We start from the raw sequence: 18,061 nt of genomic DNA, 5'->3' as shown, positions 1-18,061 counted from the left end.
CTATGTTAAGGTCGGGGGAATATTTTAATTGTATGGGTCTCCGTGGAGTGGGTGTTAAACTTACAAAGCAATCGTTGGATTAATCAGTTTCGATCTGAAATGAAAACCTTATGATGCTTACAGAAATTAATTTGCATTGCCGATCTTCATGGCTCGTTGGTCGCTGCTTGTTTGTGGGCTCAAAGCGCATGAGTAGCTGTTGGCAGAAGAATTGAAATCATAGCATTACTTAGGCAAGATCAGGAGCTTGTAATATAAACGTTCAAAGGATGACGATACTTTGGCAGATGGGATATATTACATGATGTAGGATTAGGTTGCCAGGATTCAGTGCACATGTACAGTGCGCATTACATTACCAGTACATAATATGCAAGCAAGGAGGTGACATCCCTGTTGGGCTAGATTGCTCTACAGCAACACGCATTTATTTGTGGGTTGTCAAGCTGCTAGGAATATTTACACAGGAGTTTGCGCACTCCAACAAAAGATTGTAGGTGCGAGCAGCTTTTCGTCACTAGGAGGTCTGTGGATGTAGTAGTAATTTCACAGATCCGATGGAGGATGATACAGTGGAAGTGAGGCTTTCAGTGGTGCACCTACAACTTTTAGTTCAAATTAGAAGTTGAACATAGAATACGTTCTCATATATAAATGGATGTAGCGAGTTCAGATACAGCTATCTGGAATTGGTGGAAGGCAGGCTGAACTGACCAGATATTTGTTCTTGTGAGAACGTAGGGTCTTTGCCTCGGAACCTTTGGTGCTTGATGGTTTTGGGTTGTCGTCAGAGGACCTGAAATTAGATGCGCAGTCATAAATTGGAAAAAGCGATAGTAAACTGTTGTAAGATTAATGCACTATTAATAGGTGTCAAATCAAATATGAGTACAAGAGGGTTATAACCTTTTAGGAGATGTGTGGGCTGAGGAAGTCTGCTTAGATGTTTCTGCAGCAGCTTTTTCTTTAGTGGTCCTTGACCGTTTAGGTAAGTCATGTTCCCCCTCTTTGGCAAAATTGAAGCATAGCAAATTTACTAAAAATTTATTTGGTTTGTGGATATGCAAGAATGTAGTTGTCGTAGTAACAAGGAATTGCTCATAGGTCAAGAGAATACATGTGCTTGAGAAGAGTGTGAAGCTACCTCATCGTCGGTTGTGTCGTCGTATGTGCGAGAACAAAGTGGTGGAAGCTTAGAGGAGAAGCGGCACAAGCGTTAAAGGAAAGGATGCTAGGTGAGGGGCCTTGGGAAGAAGGAGAAGACGCAGATGGCATGTGGCTAAAGATGGCAACATGTGTTCAGAAGGTGGCCTCAGAGGTGTTTGGCGTGAGTAGGGGAGGCAAATAGGAGGGGAAAGACACATGGTGGTGGAACGACGAGGTGCAAAGGGCTATTAAGGAGAAGAAGGAGTGTTTCAAGCGCCTCCACCTTGACATGAGTGCAGCCAACATCGAGGGCTATAAATTAGCGAAGAGGGTTGCAAAGCGAGCTGTGAGTGTAGCAAAGGGTAAGGCGTATGATGACCTGTATCAGCGGCTAGGCACAAAAGAAGGGGAGAAGGACATTTATAGGATGGCTAGGATCCGCGAGCGGAAGACAAGGGACATCAACCAAATCAAATGCATTAAGGATGAGACAGATCGACTGGTAGTGAAGGATGAGGAGATCATGGATAGATGGAGAGAGTACTTCGACAAGTTGTTTAATGGGGAGAGTGAGGGCCCTACCCTTGAGTTAGCTGACTCTTTTGACGATACCAATAGATGTTTTGTGAGGAGAATTCAGGAGGTAGAGATCGGGGAGGCTTTGAAGAGGATGAAGGGAGGTAAAGCGATGGGCCCTGATGGTATCCCCATTGAGGTGTGGAGATGCCTAGGAGATAGAGCAATAGTATGGTTAACTAAGCTTTTTAATCTCTTTTTTCAGTCAAACAAGATGCCGGAAGAATGTAAGAGAAGTATATTAGTACCTATCTTCAAAAACAAGGGCGATGTTCAAAGTTGTACTAACTACCGTGGGATTAAGCTGATGAGCCATACGATGAAGCTTTGTGAGAGGGTTATCGAGCATCACCTAAGAAGAGTGACAAGTGTGACCCAAAACCAATTTGGGTTCATGCCTGGAAGGTCAACCATGGAGGCGATTTTCTTAATACGACAATTGATGGAGAGATATATGGAGCAGAAGAAGGACTTGTACATGGTCTTCATTGACCTTGAGAAGACATATGACAAAGTACTGAGAAATGTCATGTGGTGGGCCTTGGAGAAGCACAAAGTCCCAACTAAGTACATTACCCTCATTAAGGATATGTACAAGGATGCGACGACGTTTGTCCGGACATGTGATGGCAACACCACTGATTTTCCTATTAACATAGGCCTACACCAGGGGTCAGCATTGAGCCCTTATTTATTTGCTTTAGTGATGGATGAGGTCACAAGGGATATACAAGGTGAGATCCCTTGGTGTATGCTCTTTGCTGATGATGTGGTGCTAGTTGACGAGAGTAGGGCAGGGGTTAATAGGAAGTTAGAGCTGTGGAGACGCACGTTAGAGTCGAAAGGGTTCAGACTTAGTAGGACCAAGACTGAGTACATGATGTGCGATTTCAGCGCGACTAGGCATGAGGGGGGAGACGTTAGTCTAGATGGGCAAGTGGTGGTCCAGAAGGATACTTTTCGGTATTTAGGATCGGTGCTACAAAAGGATGGCGACATTGATGAAGATATTAGGCATAGAATTTTAGCTGGCTGGTTGAAATGGCGGCAAGCTTCTGGCATCCTTTGTGACAAGAGGGTGCCACAAAAGCTAAAAGGCAAATTCTATAGGACAGCAATTCGTCCGGCGATGTTATACGGTGCTGAATGTTGGCCTACAAAAGGCGACATGTCCAGCAACTGAGTGTAGCAGAGATGCGGATGTTGCGGTGGTTTTGCGGGAACATAATGAGGGATAGAGTCCGGAACGAAGTTATTCGGGATAGGGTCGGGGTGGCACCAATTGAGGAGAAACTTACCCAGCATTGGCTGAGATGGTTTGGACATGTCCAACGAAGGCCTCCTGAGGCGCCGGTGCGTAATGGAGTTCTTGAGCGAGTCGATAATGTAAAGAGGGTTTGAGGTAGACCTAAACTGACGTGGGATGAGTCGGTTAAGAGAGACCTTAAGGATTGGAATATCTGTAAAGAGATAGCTTTGGATAGGAGCGCTTGGATACTAGCTATCAATGTGCCTGAACCTTGAACTTATTTCTTTCGGGTTTCATCTCTAGCCTACCCCAACTTGCTTGGAAAAAAAGGCTATGTTGTTGTTGTTGTTGTACAGACTAAGAAGTGGATTCCGTGACATGGCTGCATAAAGGCAAACAGAAGTTGCAGACATTTTGATTGATGTTGTAATAGCAGCTATTTTTTTGAATGTGGTACTTACCGAATCGACATTTCTTTAGCCGGAGTTTCAGCAGTTGTTGGGCTTGCTGGAGGAGTCTACAAATAGGAAAAGAGATATGTTCTGAGATTCAGTTGGTGCTAGTAATGGTGAAGTAGACGAACTAACTGTAAAATAAAATGCCATTATCTTTTACTTCTTATGGGCCAAAGTACCTGGTGCTGGGAAGCTAATTCAGAGACGATGTTCAACGCATGTTTGTCTAAGGTTCTGCTGGTACTAGATGTGGTGTCCCTTCGCTGCTCACTTGGCTGGGCAGCAGGAGCAGGTGCAGGAAGGTGAGGAATAGCTCACTGTCGTCCATATGAAGTGATTATTGAGGTGATCATGTACTTCTTGATACACGTGTAGAAACTCTGGCTCGTCATATTGATCGCGAATGTGAACTTATGAGAGACAATTCCTGCAATGTCTGGTGGGAAGTCCTCATCATGCCTGACAGTTCTCATCATTGAATCAACACTTCTCCCAACAATGCGCTGAGCAACAGGTCCAAAACATATCATTTCTGCTTCTGCGGTGCCATCAGTCGCTATAAAAGAGAGCTTGTATCTGCAATGGAAACGTTGATGGTGTCATTAGAAATATAGTGTCTCTGAATTGTCTAATGTCGTAAGGGTAATGAAGCATTGTGGATTGCTTACTTGTACTTGTAGTTTGAGCAGTCACATTGATAGCATCTAAAAGTGTTCCCTTCTACAGTGCACGCCTTACCACATCTAGTGCATGATGGAAACCACCAGGGCGCATCTGCGATGAGCCTGGCAATGGTAACTGTGCATAGGCAACCATTTGTCTGTGTATGAAGAATTTTCAAGCGCTCAGTTAATAACAGAAGTATAAGGTACTTATTTTATTAGAGTTTTTTTTCTAGCTTCCTGATTGTAGTCATGCATGACTTACCGGGAAATCGTACGGGTCTATCCTCTGTAGATCAGCGAGGTAGCTGATTTCTTGTTGCGGCATGCTTTGTGGCTGTTGAGGCTGGTTTGGAGGTGGTGGTGGTGGTAAATGGTTGATGTGAATTCTTTCGTTGCTAAGTCTGAAGAAGTTCATGTGCATAAGCAAGCAGCGTACACATGCCAATCTGCGAGTTAAGATAGCTGCACACCTGTTCGAAAACGCTGAGACTTCTGGAATGTCAGGATTGAAGTACCATTTACTGGCTGCACTGCCACTAATGTAGTCCTGACCTGTATTTCAATGTGTACAGAATGGTACGAAAAATCAGTGAGTTATGGAAAATAGTAATGGCGATGTAAAGATGTATACAGTAATACGGCGAGCTTGAAATAGAGAATCATATGTCCATGAAAGTTTCTGAATATAGATAGGACCAAATGACTAGGCTAACCTCGAAAGGTTTTCATAAGGCAGCCGACAAAGAGAACTGGAACTGGCTTGCCATCGTTAATGTTACAAAGCTCTTCAATATCAAAATTACTTGCTCGTTGGCCCCATAAAGTCATACTCATTTCAACATCTCTACTTAAATACAATTTAGTAGTTACTATGTGTAATGAATATTTGAAGACGCATGAGTGCAGCCAAAACTGGTAGAAGTAGATACTATTACCTTGCATTTCTTAGAGTAAGCTTCCTTGTAATGGTTGGATTCTGGTTAGGGGAGACCTCAACTGGCTGAATCTCACTTACTTCAGTCACCAAGCCGAGTACATATGCTCATAAGGGAAAGAGGCAAATGTTTAAACAAGCGATACACAGTAGTGTGAATAGCGTAGTAAAGCTCTGTGCATAGTTTGCTTGTTGTAATTTTGTGCCGAACCTAGAAATTTTCTGCAGTTCCCAACAAGGTCAGGCAGCTGATGAAAAGGAGTGAGGCTGTAAACATATTTTGGGAAACCACGAGGAGGATCTCTTGCAACTGCTACCCTTGTGTGATATGTGAACTCTATCATATAGCGGCCTTCAACAGCTCTGAAAAAGTTTTTGGCATTGGTAATCCTGAAACGGCTGATGACATAAATTTCACCTTCTTCAACTTGTGCATTGAAATCGTCTACCACGTCATGAGGAATCTCTACGTACATTGCATTACGCTGCAGGAAAAGGAAGATTTTCCATCATAATGCCAGTTCTTGCTGGAGAGGTTTTCCTTACGGCAAAGTCTAATTTTTTTTGGAGTTGTCAGAAATCTAAGGTGCGCAGCAGAGAAAGGAAACAATGGTTACAGTAGAGCACAACAGAGTGACTGTCAACTATTTTACTAACCTCTTGGTCGGCAAGTACAAGGTCAATATGAAGAATGGCTCCATCATCAGCAGGTCCCTGTATTCCCATTTTCGCACAACCTTGACGCAGATCGTTGCGAAACGATCACGAGGTTCCAAACCAGCAAGAGTGGCAAATGGCATCTTATATTTGGAGAGAAAATAGACGGCTAGCTGTTAGGAGAAGCAATTGTAACATATATAATAGTGCCACTGATTTGTAGAGCTGATATTGTAGTAAAATCATAAGATGTAGAATCAGTTCTTTAGCAAATGAGAAGAAAATGCAGGCAAACTTATGTTGAAGAATGTGAGCAGAATATAGAAGAAGCCATAAGCAGGCAAGTATGAGGAAAACGTACTGTAAGCAAGAGAAATTAAATACTGCAGTAAGTCATAGTAATATTTAGTGGTACCATTTCTTATATACATATGTGAACAGGAAGAGAAGCAGCCACAGACAAATACGGTAACAGGGCACAGTAATATCTACTATTACTGCTTGCTACATCCATATACAAACAAAAAGAGAATAGAGGGGAAAACTATAGACAAATGACCCCTTGCTACACTGGTGCTTGGGCTATTGCAGATAAAATTTCTTTGTAAACAATATTTTTTGTTTGATTGGTACACACTCCATGGTCGTCTTCTATTAGGATTTTTAAGCCTTTTCTAGAAGTAACACGCGAAACAGCAACATATAGTTGACCATGGCTGAACACTGGTGTTTTTAAGTAGATTCCAACTGTTTGTAGGGTTTGGCCTTGACTTTTATTGATCGTCATGGCATAACAAACTTTAATTGGATATTGTTTTCTCTCTAGCACAAAAGGCAGCTTTGTGCTTTTCAATGACAAGGTAATACGTGGGATTAGTACACCTTTTCCTGCATGCATTCCAGTCATGATCTCAGCCTTTATAATAGTGTCTCCCAACTCTAACACTATCAGCCTTGTCCCATTGCATAATCCCTCAGATTGATTCAAATTACACAGAAGCATAACAGGAACTCCCTTTTTGAGCCTCAAATCATGTTGAGGAAAATTATTTCCATTCAAAGAATTCAAAAATTCTACAGGGTATAATAGATCATACGATTCATGTGCTCCAGGACCTTTGCTAATTTTGTCACAGCTTAAATAGTGTTTTTCCTTGGTAGGTAACATGGACACAATATGGATATTGATTAAATCTGCAGTGTCATTTGTAGGTGTCAGAATTGCACGTGCTCTGAGGTATGAAATGTCAGAGTAATTAGTTTCGAGGTTCTCATATATGCTGTCGACAATGCATTGTATTTTATTTCCTGACGTCCAAAGTAAAAGGTCATCTGGAATAGTGACCCATGTGGCTTCTGATTCACCTTCGCGCGCTGTAGTGTCAAGTTTCCCTTCATCAACAGACAGAATTCAATCCCCAAATGATAACATTTCAGCGTAAGCAATGGAATGTAGAGTTGACGATGCTAGTCTCATGTTCTGATTTAGATGCAATACTTGAACACTTGGCCATAAAGGTGAATTCACAATTGCCGTGTTCACTATTTCCTCTCGGGAACCGCCTTCAATGACGGGCAAAATCTGTCTCAGATCACCTCCAAGAACAACTACCTTTCCACCGAATGGTTTATCTGCTGCCTCTTCTGAATGAGCTGCTAGGATATCACGAATTGTTCTATCTAAAGTTTCAAAAGCTTTTCTATGAGTCATGAGTGCTTCGTCCCAGATTATCAATGAGGTCTCAACAATTAATTCAGCGAGCATAGACCCTCGCTTAATATCACATACTGTATCTTCTTCGGCGTCGCAAGGTATTTTAAATCGTGAATGAGCAGTTCGACCTCCAGGTAGTAACAATGAAGCCACTCCGGAAGAAGCAACCGCGAGGACAAATTTTTTCTGAGCTCGTATGAATGTAACAATAGCATTCCATAAATAAGTTATCCCGGTCCCTCCGTATCCAGATACGAAAAAAAACCCAGGCATTCCATTGGAAACAGTTTGCGTTATAGTTTTAAAAGCATGCATCTGGTTGGTGTTTAGAGAGGAGATGTGCTCCTCAAATTCGCAAAGCAACTCAGCAATATCGTATGTTAATTCTTCTTGGATCAAACGGTTGCTATACACCTCTTGGGATGAGGTATTTTTTGGTGGCAAGTTGTAGTCTTTCATTTGGCCACCATTTTTACCGAACAGTATATCAAGGTCATCTAGCAAGTAATCTTTAAGTCTACTTTCATACAGCTCATACTTGCAATTTCTTGTGATACTCTTAAATTGGTACTGAATGTCGTCGGCTAAAAATTTCCAGACCTTATGAAAAAAGGCGTACTCATCGTTGACCTCGCAGTGTAAAAGCATTGTGACAAAAAGTTGTCTTAGTTGTGGAGATGTAGCCCATGGAACAACTTCATCGAAAGCATTCAGCCATTCTTTATCATCTCCAAGAAGGCCACGTGCATTGCACGCTGCTTTAAACGTCGGTAAAATTACACCTTTCCACGTGCGGATGTCTTCATAAGAAGTAGCCCCTTTGACCGTCATCAGTAGCATCCTAAGATAATATCGTTCCCCAACGGATGGATGGACATAGTAAACACGGCCAATTTTGAATCCTGATTTCCTAGGCTCCCAACTTCTAGACCCTTCATCCCAACGCCATTTGGATGGGAATTCACAGTAAGTTAGCTGTCTGGCAGCGGAATAAGATTCATTTGCAACAAACCATTGTGTCAACGTAGTTCGTCGCAAGAATTCTTCCGTTACTATTTCAGCCATGTTAGCATCTTCTGGATAAATTATGGTGTTCTCATTTGGCAAGTGCACAGAAAGCCTTTGCACAGCTGGAAAATGTCTGTGGATGTCGAAACCAAAGATACGCCAGCATGCATCTTGCTCACAAATGTAACGACAATCTAAGTATTCTTTTACCTCATTTCTTGTTTATGTTTCAGTATCATTAGCAGTCTCTTCACCATTGCGAAGTTTTTTGACATATATTTTAGCACAGTCAGCCCCCTTTGTTACATACTTGAATAAGTATTTAATAAAGATTCCTTTGTTGCACCATTTGACATTTATGTGGGCTTGGAATTTTTTGAGCAAGTACATATTATAGGGAACAATCCAACGGTTGTCTAGTTTTAGCCCTCCCTTTATATTGTACCGACCATTATTAGGTCTTTTGTATGTGGCAAAGCCTTGTTCATCGATAGTAGTCTTCTCTTGGAACTGTTTCGGAAAACCTTTTGTGCATTTCCCATTTTTCATGCAAGGGCAGTTGGGTTTTAGGGGCCCGCACGGACCATGAACCATGTGCTCGGCAACTAAAGCGTACCCTAAAGGATCCTCTTTTGGATCTGGTATTTCGGCACTAATGTAAGAGTCGATAAAATCTGGTGTAGGATGCATAGTATCGACTGTAAGCCATAAGATGATATGGGCATGAGGGGGTCCATGCTTCTGAAATTCTACAGTATGCAGTACTGTAGAGTAAACAATACAGGAAAATATAAGAGCAGACCGAAAAAAGGGAAAACAAAAGGTGATAAGCTTGAGCTAATAGCGCTTACCTGCACTAACGGGCCCAAATGCCGTGCCACTTTTAATGTCATGAAGCATCTATTCAAGCTTCATGTTGTACACCCTGACTACGATATCGGCTCTATCAGTACTTTTTTGACCGGGTTCTAAGATACCTTCAGATATTTCTCGCCACTTTGGGTTGCAAGTAAAAGTAGTAAAGAAATCTGGTGGTCCATAAACTCTACAGATAGCTATGGCGTCATGGTAATTTTGAACCATATATCATCTACCACCAGTATGTGAAGCAGGCAGAACAGTTAGTTTTCCCATCTCTGTGCCATCGATACAGCCACGGCCTACTGCATCAGCTATGCCTTGAAGATTTTTAGCACGGAGTTTAGATTGATTCTTAATTATGTACCAGTCTGTTTTCATCTACAGCAGCTCGAGCATCCACCTTTATTTGACTTGATAAAGAGCCATAGCATAAAAAAGGATTGGGTTGGTTGCTTCTATAATGGATCTGGAACAGTAGTAGTCCTGCATAGTCATTTTTACTCGAGCTCTACGGCTTGATGGTCTGTCCCCATTGTACAGAACGCCTATCTAGAAGCCACGGTCCCCATGAGGGAAAAGCAAAGGATATTGGAGTGCCATAAAATCAGGATGTAATGGTGATATTTGTTGTAAGCTCCCAGGGTGCGTTTGTATGATGATGTCTCGCTTGAATGTGTCTAGGGAAAAATCACCAACAACAAGCATAGCAAGCTCATCAGTACTGGGTAAGTTGTACTGGACGGCATCTCCTTCTTTGGCTCCAACTATTCTAATAACAAATTCCTCATTTCCATGATCGGCTAATCTGTCTCGAGCGGATCTAAATTTTTTGACAAAAGGATTGTATTCGTCTAACATTTTCAGTAAACTGTCAACTATAGTTGGGTCCAGAGAATTAGGAACAGAGTCACAAGAATCCAAAGCATTCAGTCTATTTTTAATTTCGTTAGCAGTGTCATAGATGTATAGTTGAATAAATTTTGGAGGAGTGCCATCCGAGGGGAGTAGCGATCCAATTCAATGGTGCACCTGACCATTTATCTTAAAAACAGGTGGCCCTCGGCCATCGTTGATAGATTGGTCAATGTTTGCCCCCATAGATGTGAATGCAAATAAACAGTTGTATTGTCTTATATTTTTCATTAATAGTTTCGAAGTAGTATCACCATTGGATGTTGCGAGAGAAGCTAACGGTTCAGGCCAACAACAAAATGCAGGTATAGCAACCTTTCCTCCCTTGCAGCAACTGCTATACACAATACGATTGTTCCGAGATGATGAATCTGATTTAATTCGCTCTTCGAACCAAAAAATGGCATCACAGTGTCGGCATTTGTATTCGGGAGGGCCGTAATAAGAACGTTGGCTGTAGGAAGCTGTTAGGCAGAATGCGAGCATTGGATCAGCGAAGCAACGAATGGACCCGGAACGAAAGGAAAAGGAAATGTAAGGGTATTGATCCACAAGGCTTAGACGAGGTCGGTGGCTAATGGAATCAATGACGAACCATACCTTTTAACGCATCTACGTAGTCTTCGTTGAAATGCCCACACCCGAGAGAAGTAGCAAAACCAAGTGCACTTCTTCCTAATAGGTTAAGCAGCAATAGGCTATTATGGCAAGCGAGTGATAAGCCATTAGGTAATAAACATGTAGGCAGGCATGGGCGCATGGCTAAGTGCACAGCACCCGATGAAGCTATTCGTTTCTCCTGTAACCTCTTCATACGCTTACGGCGGCGTTCGGCGGGATTTGAAACATCGGGCACGTAGCAACTGGTAGCATCTGCACCAGGTAAGTGGTGCAACTACTATGAGTACTTCGGTCGATACGGCACTGCTGATATCAATGAATATGAAAAGGAACACGTACAGTCTCGTTTTCGCCGTACGGTTCGCGTGGACAAGAGCACAGAAGAAGCTACATATAGCAGAGTACAGCAAAGAGAGAGTACCACACAAGAGTTGCTTATGTATAAGGTAACCAGGGAGGCCTGCAAATTAGCTTCAATTGAGAGTAGAAACGTACAGGAACTAATTGCCACATCTGAAGCAGTTCTTATCTGCAACGGGCGTTGACGCTCCATACCCACGCTGGTATAAAAAATTAAGGCTGGTAAGAAATGATTTCGAGCATAGCACAAGCGTGCACAACTGTGGACTTTTGGACGTGCAGGAACAAAATCCAAGCGCAGGAATTCTAAAATCTGGGGGCTAAAAACGTAGAAGGGTAAGAAAAGATTGAAATTGTTTGCCACAAGGCAGAGAAGGCAAACTTGCTGCGTTTGAATAAAGCAAGTAGCTCTGGGAAGGTAGCAAAATCTGTGGTAGTGGTACAAGACAGCAGCATATAAACATACCATGTACTGCTGCTTCAGACGAAGAGTTGCAAGTCAAATTCAGAAGAATAAAAAATTACATAGATTTGTTCCTCGCTGAGAAATGCCGCGCAAGAGGCGACAGCTCAAAGGCATGAGGCAAACTACGCGGCATTCTGTTTCCTTGTATGAAAAAGTCAGCAGGCATTTGGGCGGGTGTAGCAGTAGTAATAGCTTCAACAAATTTTCTGTAAACAACCATTCCTTCGAAGCTATAATCGGCGACGATGAACCCATATATAGACTGTAAGTACCGTACTGCCTGCAAAGCAGCTTTTTCGTAACCAGATATTGCATCTGGTTGGGCGTATGCCCAGAAATTTTTTTTGCCCGCCTAACAGTAGGTTTGGTGTGTGCAGTTCTATTTCTATCCCATAAAGCACAGTCTTGTCGTCACTGATTTCACAAACAGTAGACACATATGGCAACAAGCATCGAGTTGCCACAGATTGCAATAGAGACATATAACTGACACCAACGACGAACATGGTAACCTTCTCTCCGCCTCCTGGTTGCTTTATTTAAAATAAGATTTTGAAGGAAGTGTTGTTCGCAAATTTGTTGACGGAAATAAATTTGGAATATTAAGGAATTATGAATCACTCCGCACTGCAGAGGCAGCGAGGAGGACCACGAGCAGGTGAGGGATAAATAAAAGTCAGAGAAATACAGTTTGGCATGTTGAAGGACGGGAACGAAGCAAGAATGTGACAAAAGGAAATAGGAAAAACAGGGAGAAAGTAAGTGCAGAGTGTCAGTCATTATTTATATGACTGAATAGGAACTTAATTGGATGCAAAAACAACCTATGAGACAGCAAGAGGTGGCGGCCAGTGGTTCAAATTGTCGTAAAAATGAATTCACCTCTTGCAGCATGTGTAAGACACTGCGCGGTGGACACAGGCATTTCAGAGCACCCATCATAGCAGCACAGTGAGAAAATTGGTATTTGATACCTCTCACAAGTGGGCTTCGCTGAAATGAACCCTTTAGAGTGGGCTTCGCTGGAAAGGGCTTATCAAATGGGATCAAACTGCTAGAAAGGACTATAGGGATTTTGTATCTTTATTTACACAGGTTGAGTAAACATGAGCATACAACATTACTACTTTGCCCCTGCCCAGTTTGTAACCGATCGGATCCCTTCTTAATGTTATTCTTTCCCGTTTGGACGTACATGTGTTGTAAAAAAAGAAAGAAAGGCCAAGCGGCATCCTGGACACCTGTAGATGCTAGCCGCAAATCCCTGTCCTCACAAAGCCAATTTTTCTGATTGGTTGGAAACTTGGAATTTCATATAGGTGCAAATTGTCATTGAAGAACATAGACAATACTTATTCAATTCACATCTCACATAGACAGTATGTGAACAAGAACATACGAAAAAGATACATGCACAGTGAATGCCCAAATATTTTTAGTTCTCATTTCACTTGGTCTTCAACTTCCTTGGAATCAGCTTTTTTGCTGGTGATCTCTTGGGGGTGAATTTTGCATGGTTGCCTGCTCACCTCCACCTTCTCCCATTAGCATAGCAAGTCGACTGCAAAAGTGATATTGTGAGACATATTTCAGCTTTTAATTACATCAACACAACAGCAATAAATTGATAGTATTCCTAACCTTCTAGTCAGCCTGTGGGGGCTGGCTTGCATTATTGACTCTTTAGTTGGCTTTGATGGACTTCGGACAGCAACAATGTTTTCCTGGACATTTGGGGCTGCACCATTGTCATCGATATTTGCTTCATTTTCATGTACATTTGGGGCTGCACCATTGTCATCTATATTTGTCTTGGTCTTTTGCTTTTTCTGGCTTGGTACTTTAGCTTTGTCACCATACTTGGTGGTGTTCTTTCTTGGCTTTCTCTTCCTGCAAAATCAATTAAAATGGTTGTAGCTAGTTTGGAACATCAATGAATTAAAGAGATGTATTGTGTACTTGCCTTTTCTTTGTGCCATTAAGTCGGCACTTGTAGCTAGTTTCACCGTGACCCAACTCTCCACATCTGTTGCACCTTCTTTTGCCTCTAATCATCTTCTTTTTAAATTTGTCAGCCTCTTGGCAGCCTCCTTGTCAGCCTCATTAGCAGGCTCCTTGTCAACCTCCTTGGCAGCCTCCTTGGCATCCCTTTTTCCTTTGCTGCCTCCACCCTCTAGGAAGCCTTTGATCCTTAGTTTTCTGTACCTTCCTGCAGTCTTTTTATCAAGTGGTGCTCCAACCACAAAAGGCAAATCCACATTTGGCCAATGCGTTCGGTCAGGCAATGGCTCAATTATTGTATAATATGCATTTTTGAATCTCTGAACTGAGTAGTACTCATGCACAAAATCCTCCAAACTCTAAGGTTAATGAGCACAGCGGTCGGATTCATAGGTCCTGGCAAATTGAATCAAATGCACAAAATCAAAGCAAATCTGAGTACACACCTCAAAATCGAAATGAGTTCAACGCGCCATGGCCGCCGCCCGCGTGCAGAAGCGCCACCACGCCGGAGCTGCGGGCCCAAATCCGGCAGGACGAGCGCGGCGCTGCAGGCCCAAATCCGGGGCCAGACACGCGCGCCGGAGGCGGAGACAGGGACGGGCCGGGGCGCTGCCGCACCGAGCGAGGACGGGGCGGTCGGAGCGGTCGGCGCCGGCGCAGCAAGCGGCGGCCCTCAACTCCCTTTCTCCTTTGTTGCGAGCGCACGAACAGACTACGAGAGAACAGAGCCCCGTCCAACAAAACGGATCTCAAGCTGGTCAGGGGCAAAAGAGTAATATCCCATGTTCATGTTGACTCCAATGATATAAAAAAAATTATAAAATCCCCGGAGTCCTTCTCAGCAGTTTGGTTCTCTTTGATGTACCCTTTTGAGCGAAGCCCACTCCAAACGGGACATTTCAGCGAAGCCCACCTTCGAAAGCCATCAAATACCAATTTTCTCCAGCACAGTAGGCATCGGCAGCCAACAGTAAAGGCAAAGAGCACATATGGAAAGTAAAGGCAAAGAGCACATATGGAAACCGACATTCGCACCACATTCAATCTTAGAATACGTTCAATTCTGAAAAAAATAAAGAGGTCGCACTTACCGTGAAGGTGCCCAGAAGTGAAAGGAAATGGTCAAGAGAACCGAGGCCGGAGTCCAAATAGCCTGTTAAATACAGTAGTCCAGAAATCAGGAACATCTGACGGAAGCCAAGGCACCGACAACAAAGAAGCCGCAGCACGGCCTAAGGTGCTGCTGAACAAAGGGGGAGAATGCAACCAAAAAGATGAAGAGACAACACTTACCGTGACAATGCCCAGAAGCCAAACGAAACTTGCAGCAGTCCCAAGGGGTTAATCCAAGAAGCCTGGTAAGTAGAGTAGTTGAGAATTCAGGGAAACCTGACAGAAACTAAGGCCGGAAGAACAATGAAGATGTAAGACGGCTTCAAACGGTAATGAACAGAGGGACAAATGAGTAGCCAAGGGGAAAACAATCTTGCACCAGATGAGCCAAGAGAGTCATAGGGACAGGCTGGCCAGGGAGCTAATCGGCGAGGTGCGAGGTGACAACAGAAGCTCACCTCACGCGCAGCGAACGAGCAGGAGCAACGGAAAACAACGAGCACGTGTACGGAGGCAAGATTCCTCTCCGAATCCGAACAAGACCTGCGAAATAAATTGGGAACACAAAAGATATTTACATTTTGATATCAGAGAAATAAAGAGTACAAAGAGGAACGACCAAACAGAAGAACAGGTAGTCAATAACTGTGAAAGCACGGAAAGAAGGAAGCTACAGCACGGAGCAATGAAGCACTAAGAATCAGCAGCTAGCTGTGGGCGCGCCACAAAGACATTCCGGCAAAGAGCAGTATTCCTATCGATGCATGGGAGAAAGGGAACAAATCCACGAACAGACGGACGAAGATACAGCGACGAGGAGCTCCCTAGTCCCGGGGGTGCAAGGACGGCGAGCTCCCTGGTCGCAGCAGGCAGCAGCGACCGTCGAACCCTCACGCGCGAGCGGCGGCTGCTGCGCCGCCACCGCCGCCGCCATTGATGGCACCGTAAGGGTGATGAGGATAGGACGATGGGAGGCAGACCAAATTGACCCATCTAAATTGTCAACCCGAACCAAAGCAGCCCAGAACCCATAGCAGGCCACCTATGCGCAGGCCATGTTGGCCCAAACGCAGGCAGCGGAGCACAAAAACTGGTCCCGGAAGCAGTGAAAGGCTAGGAGTCAGCAGGTTGCTGTGAACGCGGAACAAGGCCGCCACAACGACGACGAAGAACGCAATTGCAACTCAGGCAAATAGCCGCAGCAGGGAAGGGAAAGGCGGAGAGGAAGAAGGCGGCAGAAACTTACCCCAACAGGAAGGAGACGGGAAAGAGGGTCAATGGAAGAGCAGGACATTGGAATTTATCCGTCGATGAATTTATCCCCGAACCGACGAAGCACCGTCGGCCAACGGTACGTCAGGATGAAGGAGGCACGTGGCACAAGCGCAGTGGCGCACAAGCGGTAATAAAGGCACGCGGCGTCCCGTAGGCACGGCACGCATCACCTGAATCTGGGCACCGAGATAAACACGCACGGAACCAGCACTGTGATCAGGCCGAGCAGCCCTCGGTTCAGCATGCGACGGGAACCGAGGGATCAAGATCGGACGCGCCGCCATTTTCCCGCCTACGTAGCCAGGCTGTGCGGCCGCGGCGCCCGCCGAGTCTGTTATATAGAAATGCATCTGGTCTGGCCCTTGAATTTCGAGGTCCCAAGCGTGTCCCTTTCTTCAGACCGGCCGGACAAACACGGGCGGCTTACTAGAGCCAGACTACTGTGCAGCGTTGACTTTGAAATGTCGAAGATTCAGCATGACTGACTTGCTATTGTATTATTTTATATGTATATCCAGCTTGCGTCGATCATAACCGGGGGTTAGCTAAAGCCAAGCCAAGTTAGGTGCGAAACACGTCACGAAAGCTCAGCTTTCAGCAAGAAAAGGCCTCAGCTCCTCTTTCTTTTTAAACAACAAACAAGATGAAGCACGTGCCATTCCTATCAAAAAAAAAAAAAAAAGATGAAGCACATGCCATGGTATTCGCATGTGAACACGCGACTGCCGCAATACCAATGGGCGGATCCGCTACAATGGTAGCCGTAGTATGTCCGCCTCCGATTTCATTACAGGATTCCATCAATCAAATCCCTTTCCCTCTCTTTATTAGTTTCCCAAGTCTGTAGAATTGGAGAACGTCTGACCATCTATGTTTATCTTGCTAGCTATTTGTTTCGTGCAACCTTTGTAACAGCAGTACATAAATGGCACGGTCTATGAATGTGCATCTCCACTACTTTTGATACAAAGTACATAAATGTATGTCTGTTGGAATTTACGGGCTTTGTTGGAATTTACGGGCTTGGTTCAATAATATTTCAGCTATTTCAAATAAAATCTCAAAGATCCATGGGAGCATGAGAAAGTGGAGGAGTGATGCAAACCTTCAGTCCCACATTGCTAGTGGAAGATGAGGATACCTAACTTAAATAGTGAGGCTATCTTTGCACCTCCAAGCTATATGATGGGGAGAGAAAAGAAACACCACACGTGCACGCTCGCTCGCCTCGCTCGGACCAGGGTGATGGCCGCGAGCGCGCGGCCCTGCTCTAGGGTTTTGCCTCTTCTCTTGCTGGTGCGCCGTTGCTGTAGCTTTCTCCATCCCGAGCGTCGGCGTGCATCAGCGATCGGGAGAGTAGATTTCCGGAACCTCTGTCCTTGCGATCCTGCGCCGGAAGAGGACGAATAAGGTTTTTAGGAAGAACATGTTTCCGAAACCTCCGTCCTTGCGATCCTGCACCGGAAGAGGCCAAATAAGGTTTTTTTGGGAAGCGCTCAGCGCGACTGCTCAAAGATCTTCATCACGGCTTGTTCTCTGTCCAAGTGAGGCACTGCGGCGAATCATCATTCGTCTTCCGGAAGACAAAAGATTAGTACGTACACTGTTGTTCAATTCAGTTCTTAATAATGTTTTCTAAGATCATGATCATGTTATGTTCTATTACTAGTTTGATAGAGTTGTTCATGCTAGATATTGTCATGTTCATAATTTATTTATTTTGGAATTTAGTCATGCCGTTGCCTAATTATTCAACAATGTCTATGAATGTGCATCATTTGAAATTTGTATACTCGCAACTTTGAATTTTAAGGGGTTTTCACGTTTTCGCGGAGAAAGTGGTTTGCACCAAATATTCCTATGTAAACCACCGAAAGATTGAGAACCCCTCTCAAATATGTTTGTTAGAAATGATACCTCGTAGTAAAATATTTCGGCGCAACAAATATAAATGCTCTAGCATTGACTAATCTTTCATACCCAAATAGAAATGTTGTTGCCCTTACAAATTAGTATCCAACTTGGTTATATTTAATGATCAGAAA

At 43.9% G+C, this 18,061-nt stretch overlaps 3 protein-coding genes across 7 annotated transcripts; all 3 read right to left on the bottom strand.

Moving 5' to 3' along the window:
* Window positions 1–229: 229 nt before the first annotated feature.
* On the bottom strand, window positions 230–5,141 carry LOC120648715. Its single transcript, XM_039925402.1, has 9 exons — window positions 5,027–5,141; window positions 4,805–4,935; window positions 4,562–4,643; window positions 4,354–4,492; window positions 4,095–4,246; window positions 3,606–4,002; window positions 3,433–3,488; window positions 715–796; window positions 230–599 (listed from the first exon to the last, which is right to left on the bottom strand). Exons 2-6 carry the CDS (start codon window positions 4,923–4,925, stop codon window positions 3,741–3,743), a joined length of 756 nt encoding a protein of 251 aa, XP_039781336.1. The 5' UTR covers window positions 4,926–4,935; window positions 5,027–5,141; the 3' UTR covers window positions 230–599; window positions 715–796; window positions 3,433–3,488; window positions 3,606–3,740.
* A 416-nt stretch (window positions 5,142–5,557) lies between these two features.
* On the bottom strand, window positions 5,558–16,105 carry LOC120651490. 5 transcript variants are annotated; one of them, XM_039928975.1, is made up of 5 exons: window positions 15,534–15,785; window positions 15,200–15,284; window positions 14,922–14,983; window positions 14,720–14,781; window positions 5,558–5,855 (listed from the first exon to the last, which is right to left on the bottom strand). In XM_039928975.1, exons 1-5 carry the CDS (start codon window positions 15,673–15,675, stop codon window positions 5,670–5,672), a joined length of 537 nt encoding a protein of 178 aa, XP_039784909.1. In that variant the 5' UTR covers window positions 15,676–15,785; the 3' UTR covers window positions 5,558–5,669. The 5 variants fall into 5 exon arrangements, 4 of the variants coding, with proteins under 4 accessions (XP_039784909.1, XP_039784910.1, XP_039784911.1 ...); XM_039928976.1 differs by having other exon boundaries at window positions 5,588–5,825; window positions 15,534–15,776; XR_005666208.1 differs by lacking the exon at window positions 15,534–15,785 and adding an exon at window positions 15,988–16,105 and having other exon boundaries at window positions 5,592–5,825.
* Window positions 12,957–14,420, bottom strand: LOC120651491. The gene is made up of 3 exons (XM_039928980.1): window positions 13,588–14,420; window positions 13,266–13,514; window positions 12,957–13,185 (listed from the first exon to the last, which is right to left on the bottom strand). Exons 1-3 carry the CDS (start codon window positions 13,677–13,679, stop codon window positions 13,098–13,100), a joined length of 429 nt encoding a protein of 142 aa, XP_039784914.1. The 5' UTR covers window positions 13,680–14,420; the 3' UTR covers window positions 12,957–13,097.
* Window positions 16,106–18,061: the final 1,956 nt, after the last annotated feature.

Source organism: Panicum virgatum, chromosome 9K, assembly GCF_016808335.1.
Source record: "Panicum virgatum strain AP13 chromosome 9K, P.virgatum_v5, whole genome shotgun sequence".
In the NCBI taxonomy this organism is placed as follows: domain Eukaryota; kingdom Viridiplantae; phylum Streptophyta; class Magnoliopsida; order Poales; family Poaceae; genus Panicum; species Panicum virgatum.
This window is presented reverse-complemented; position numbering and strand designations above follow the sequence as displayed.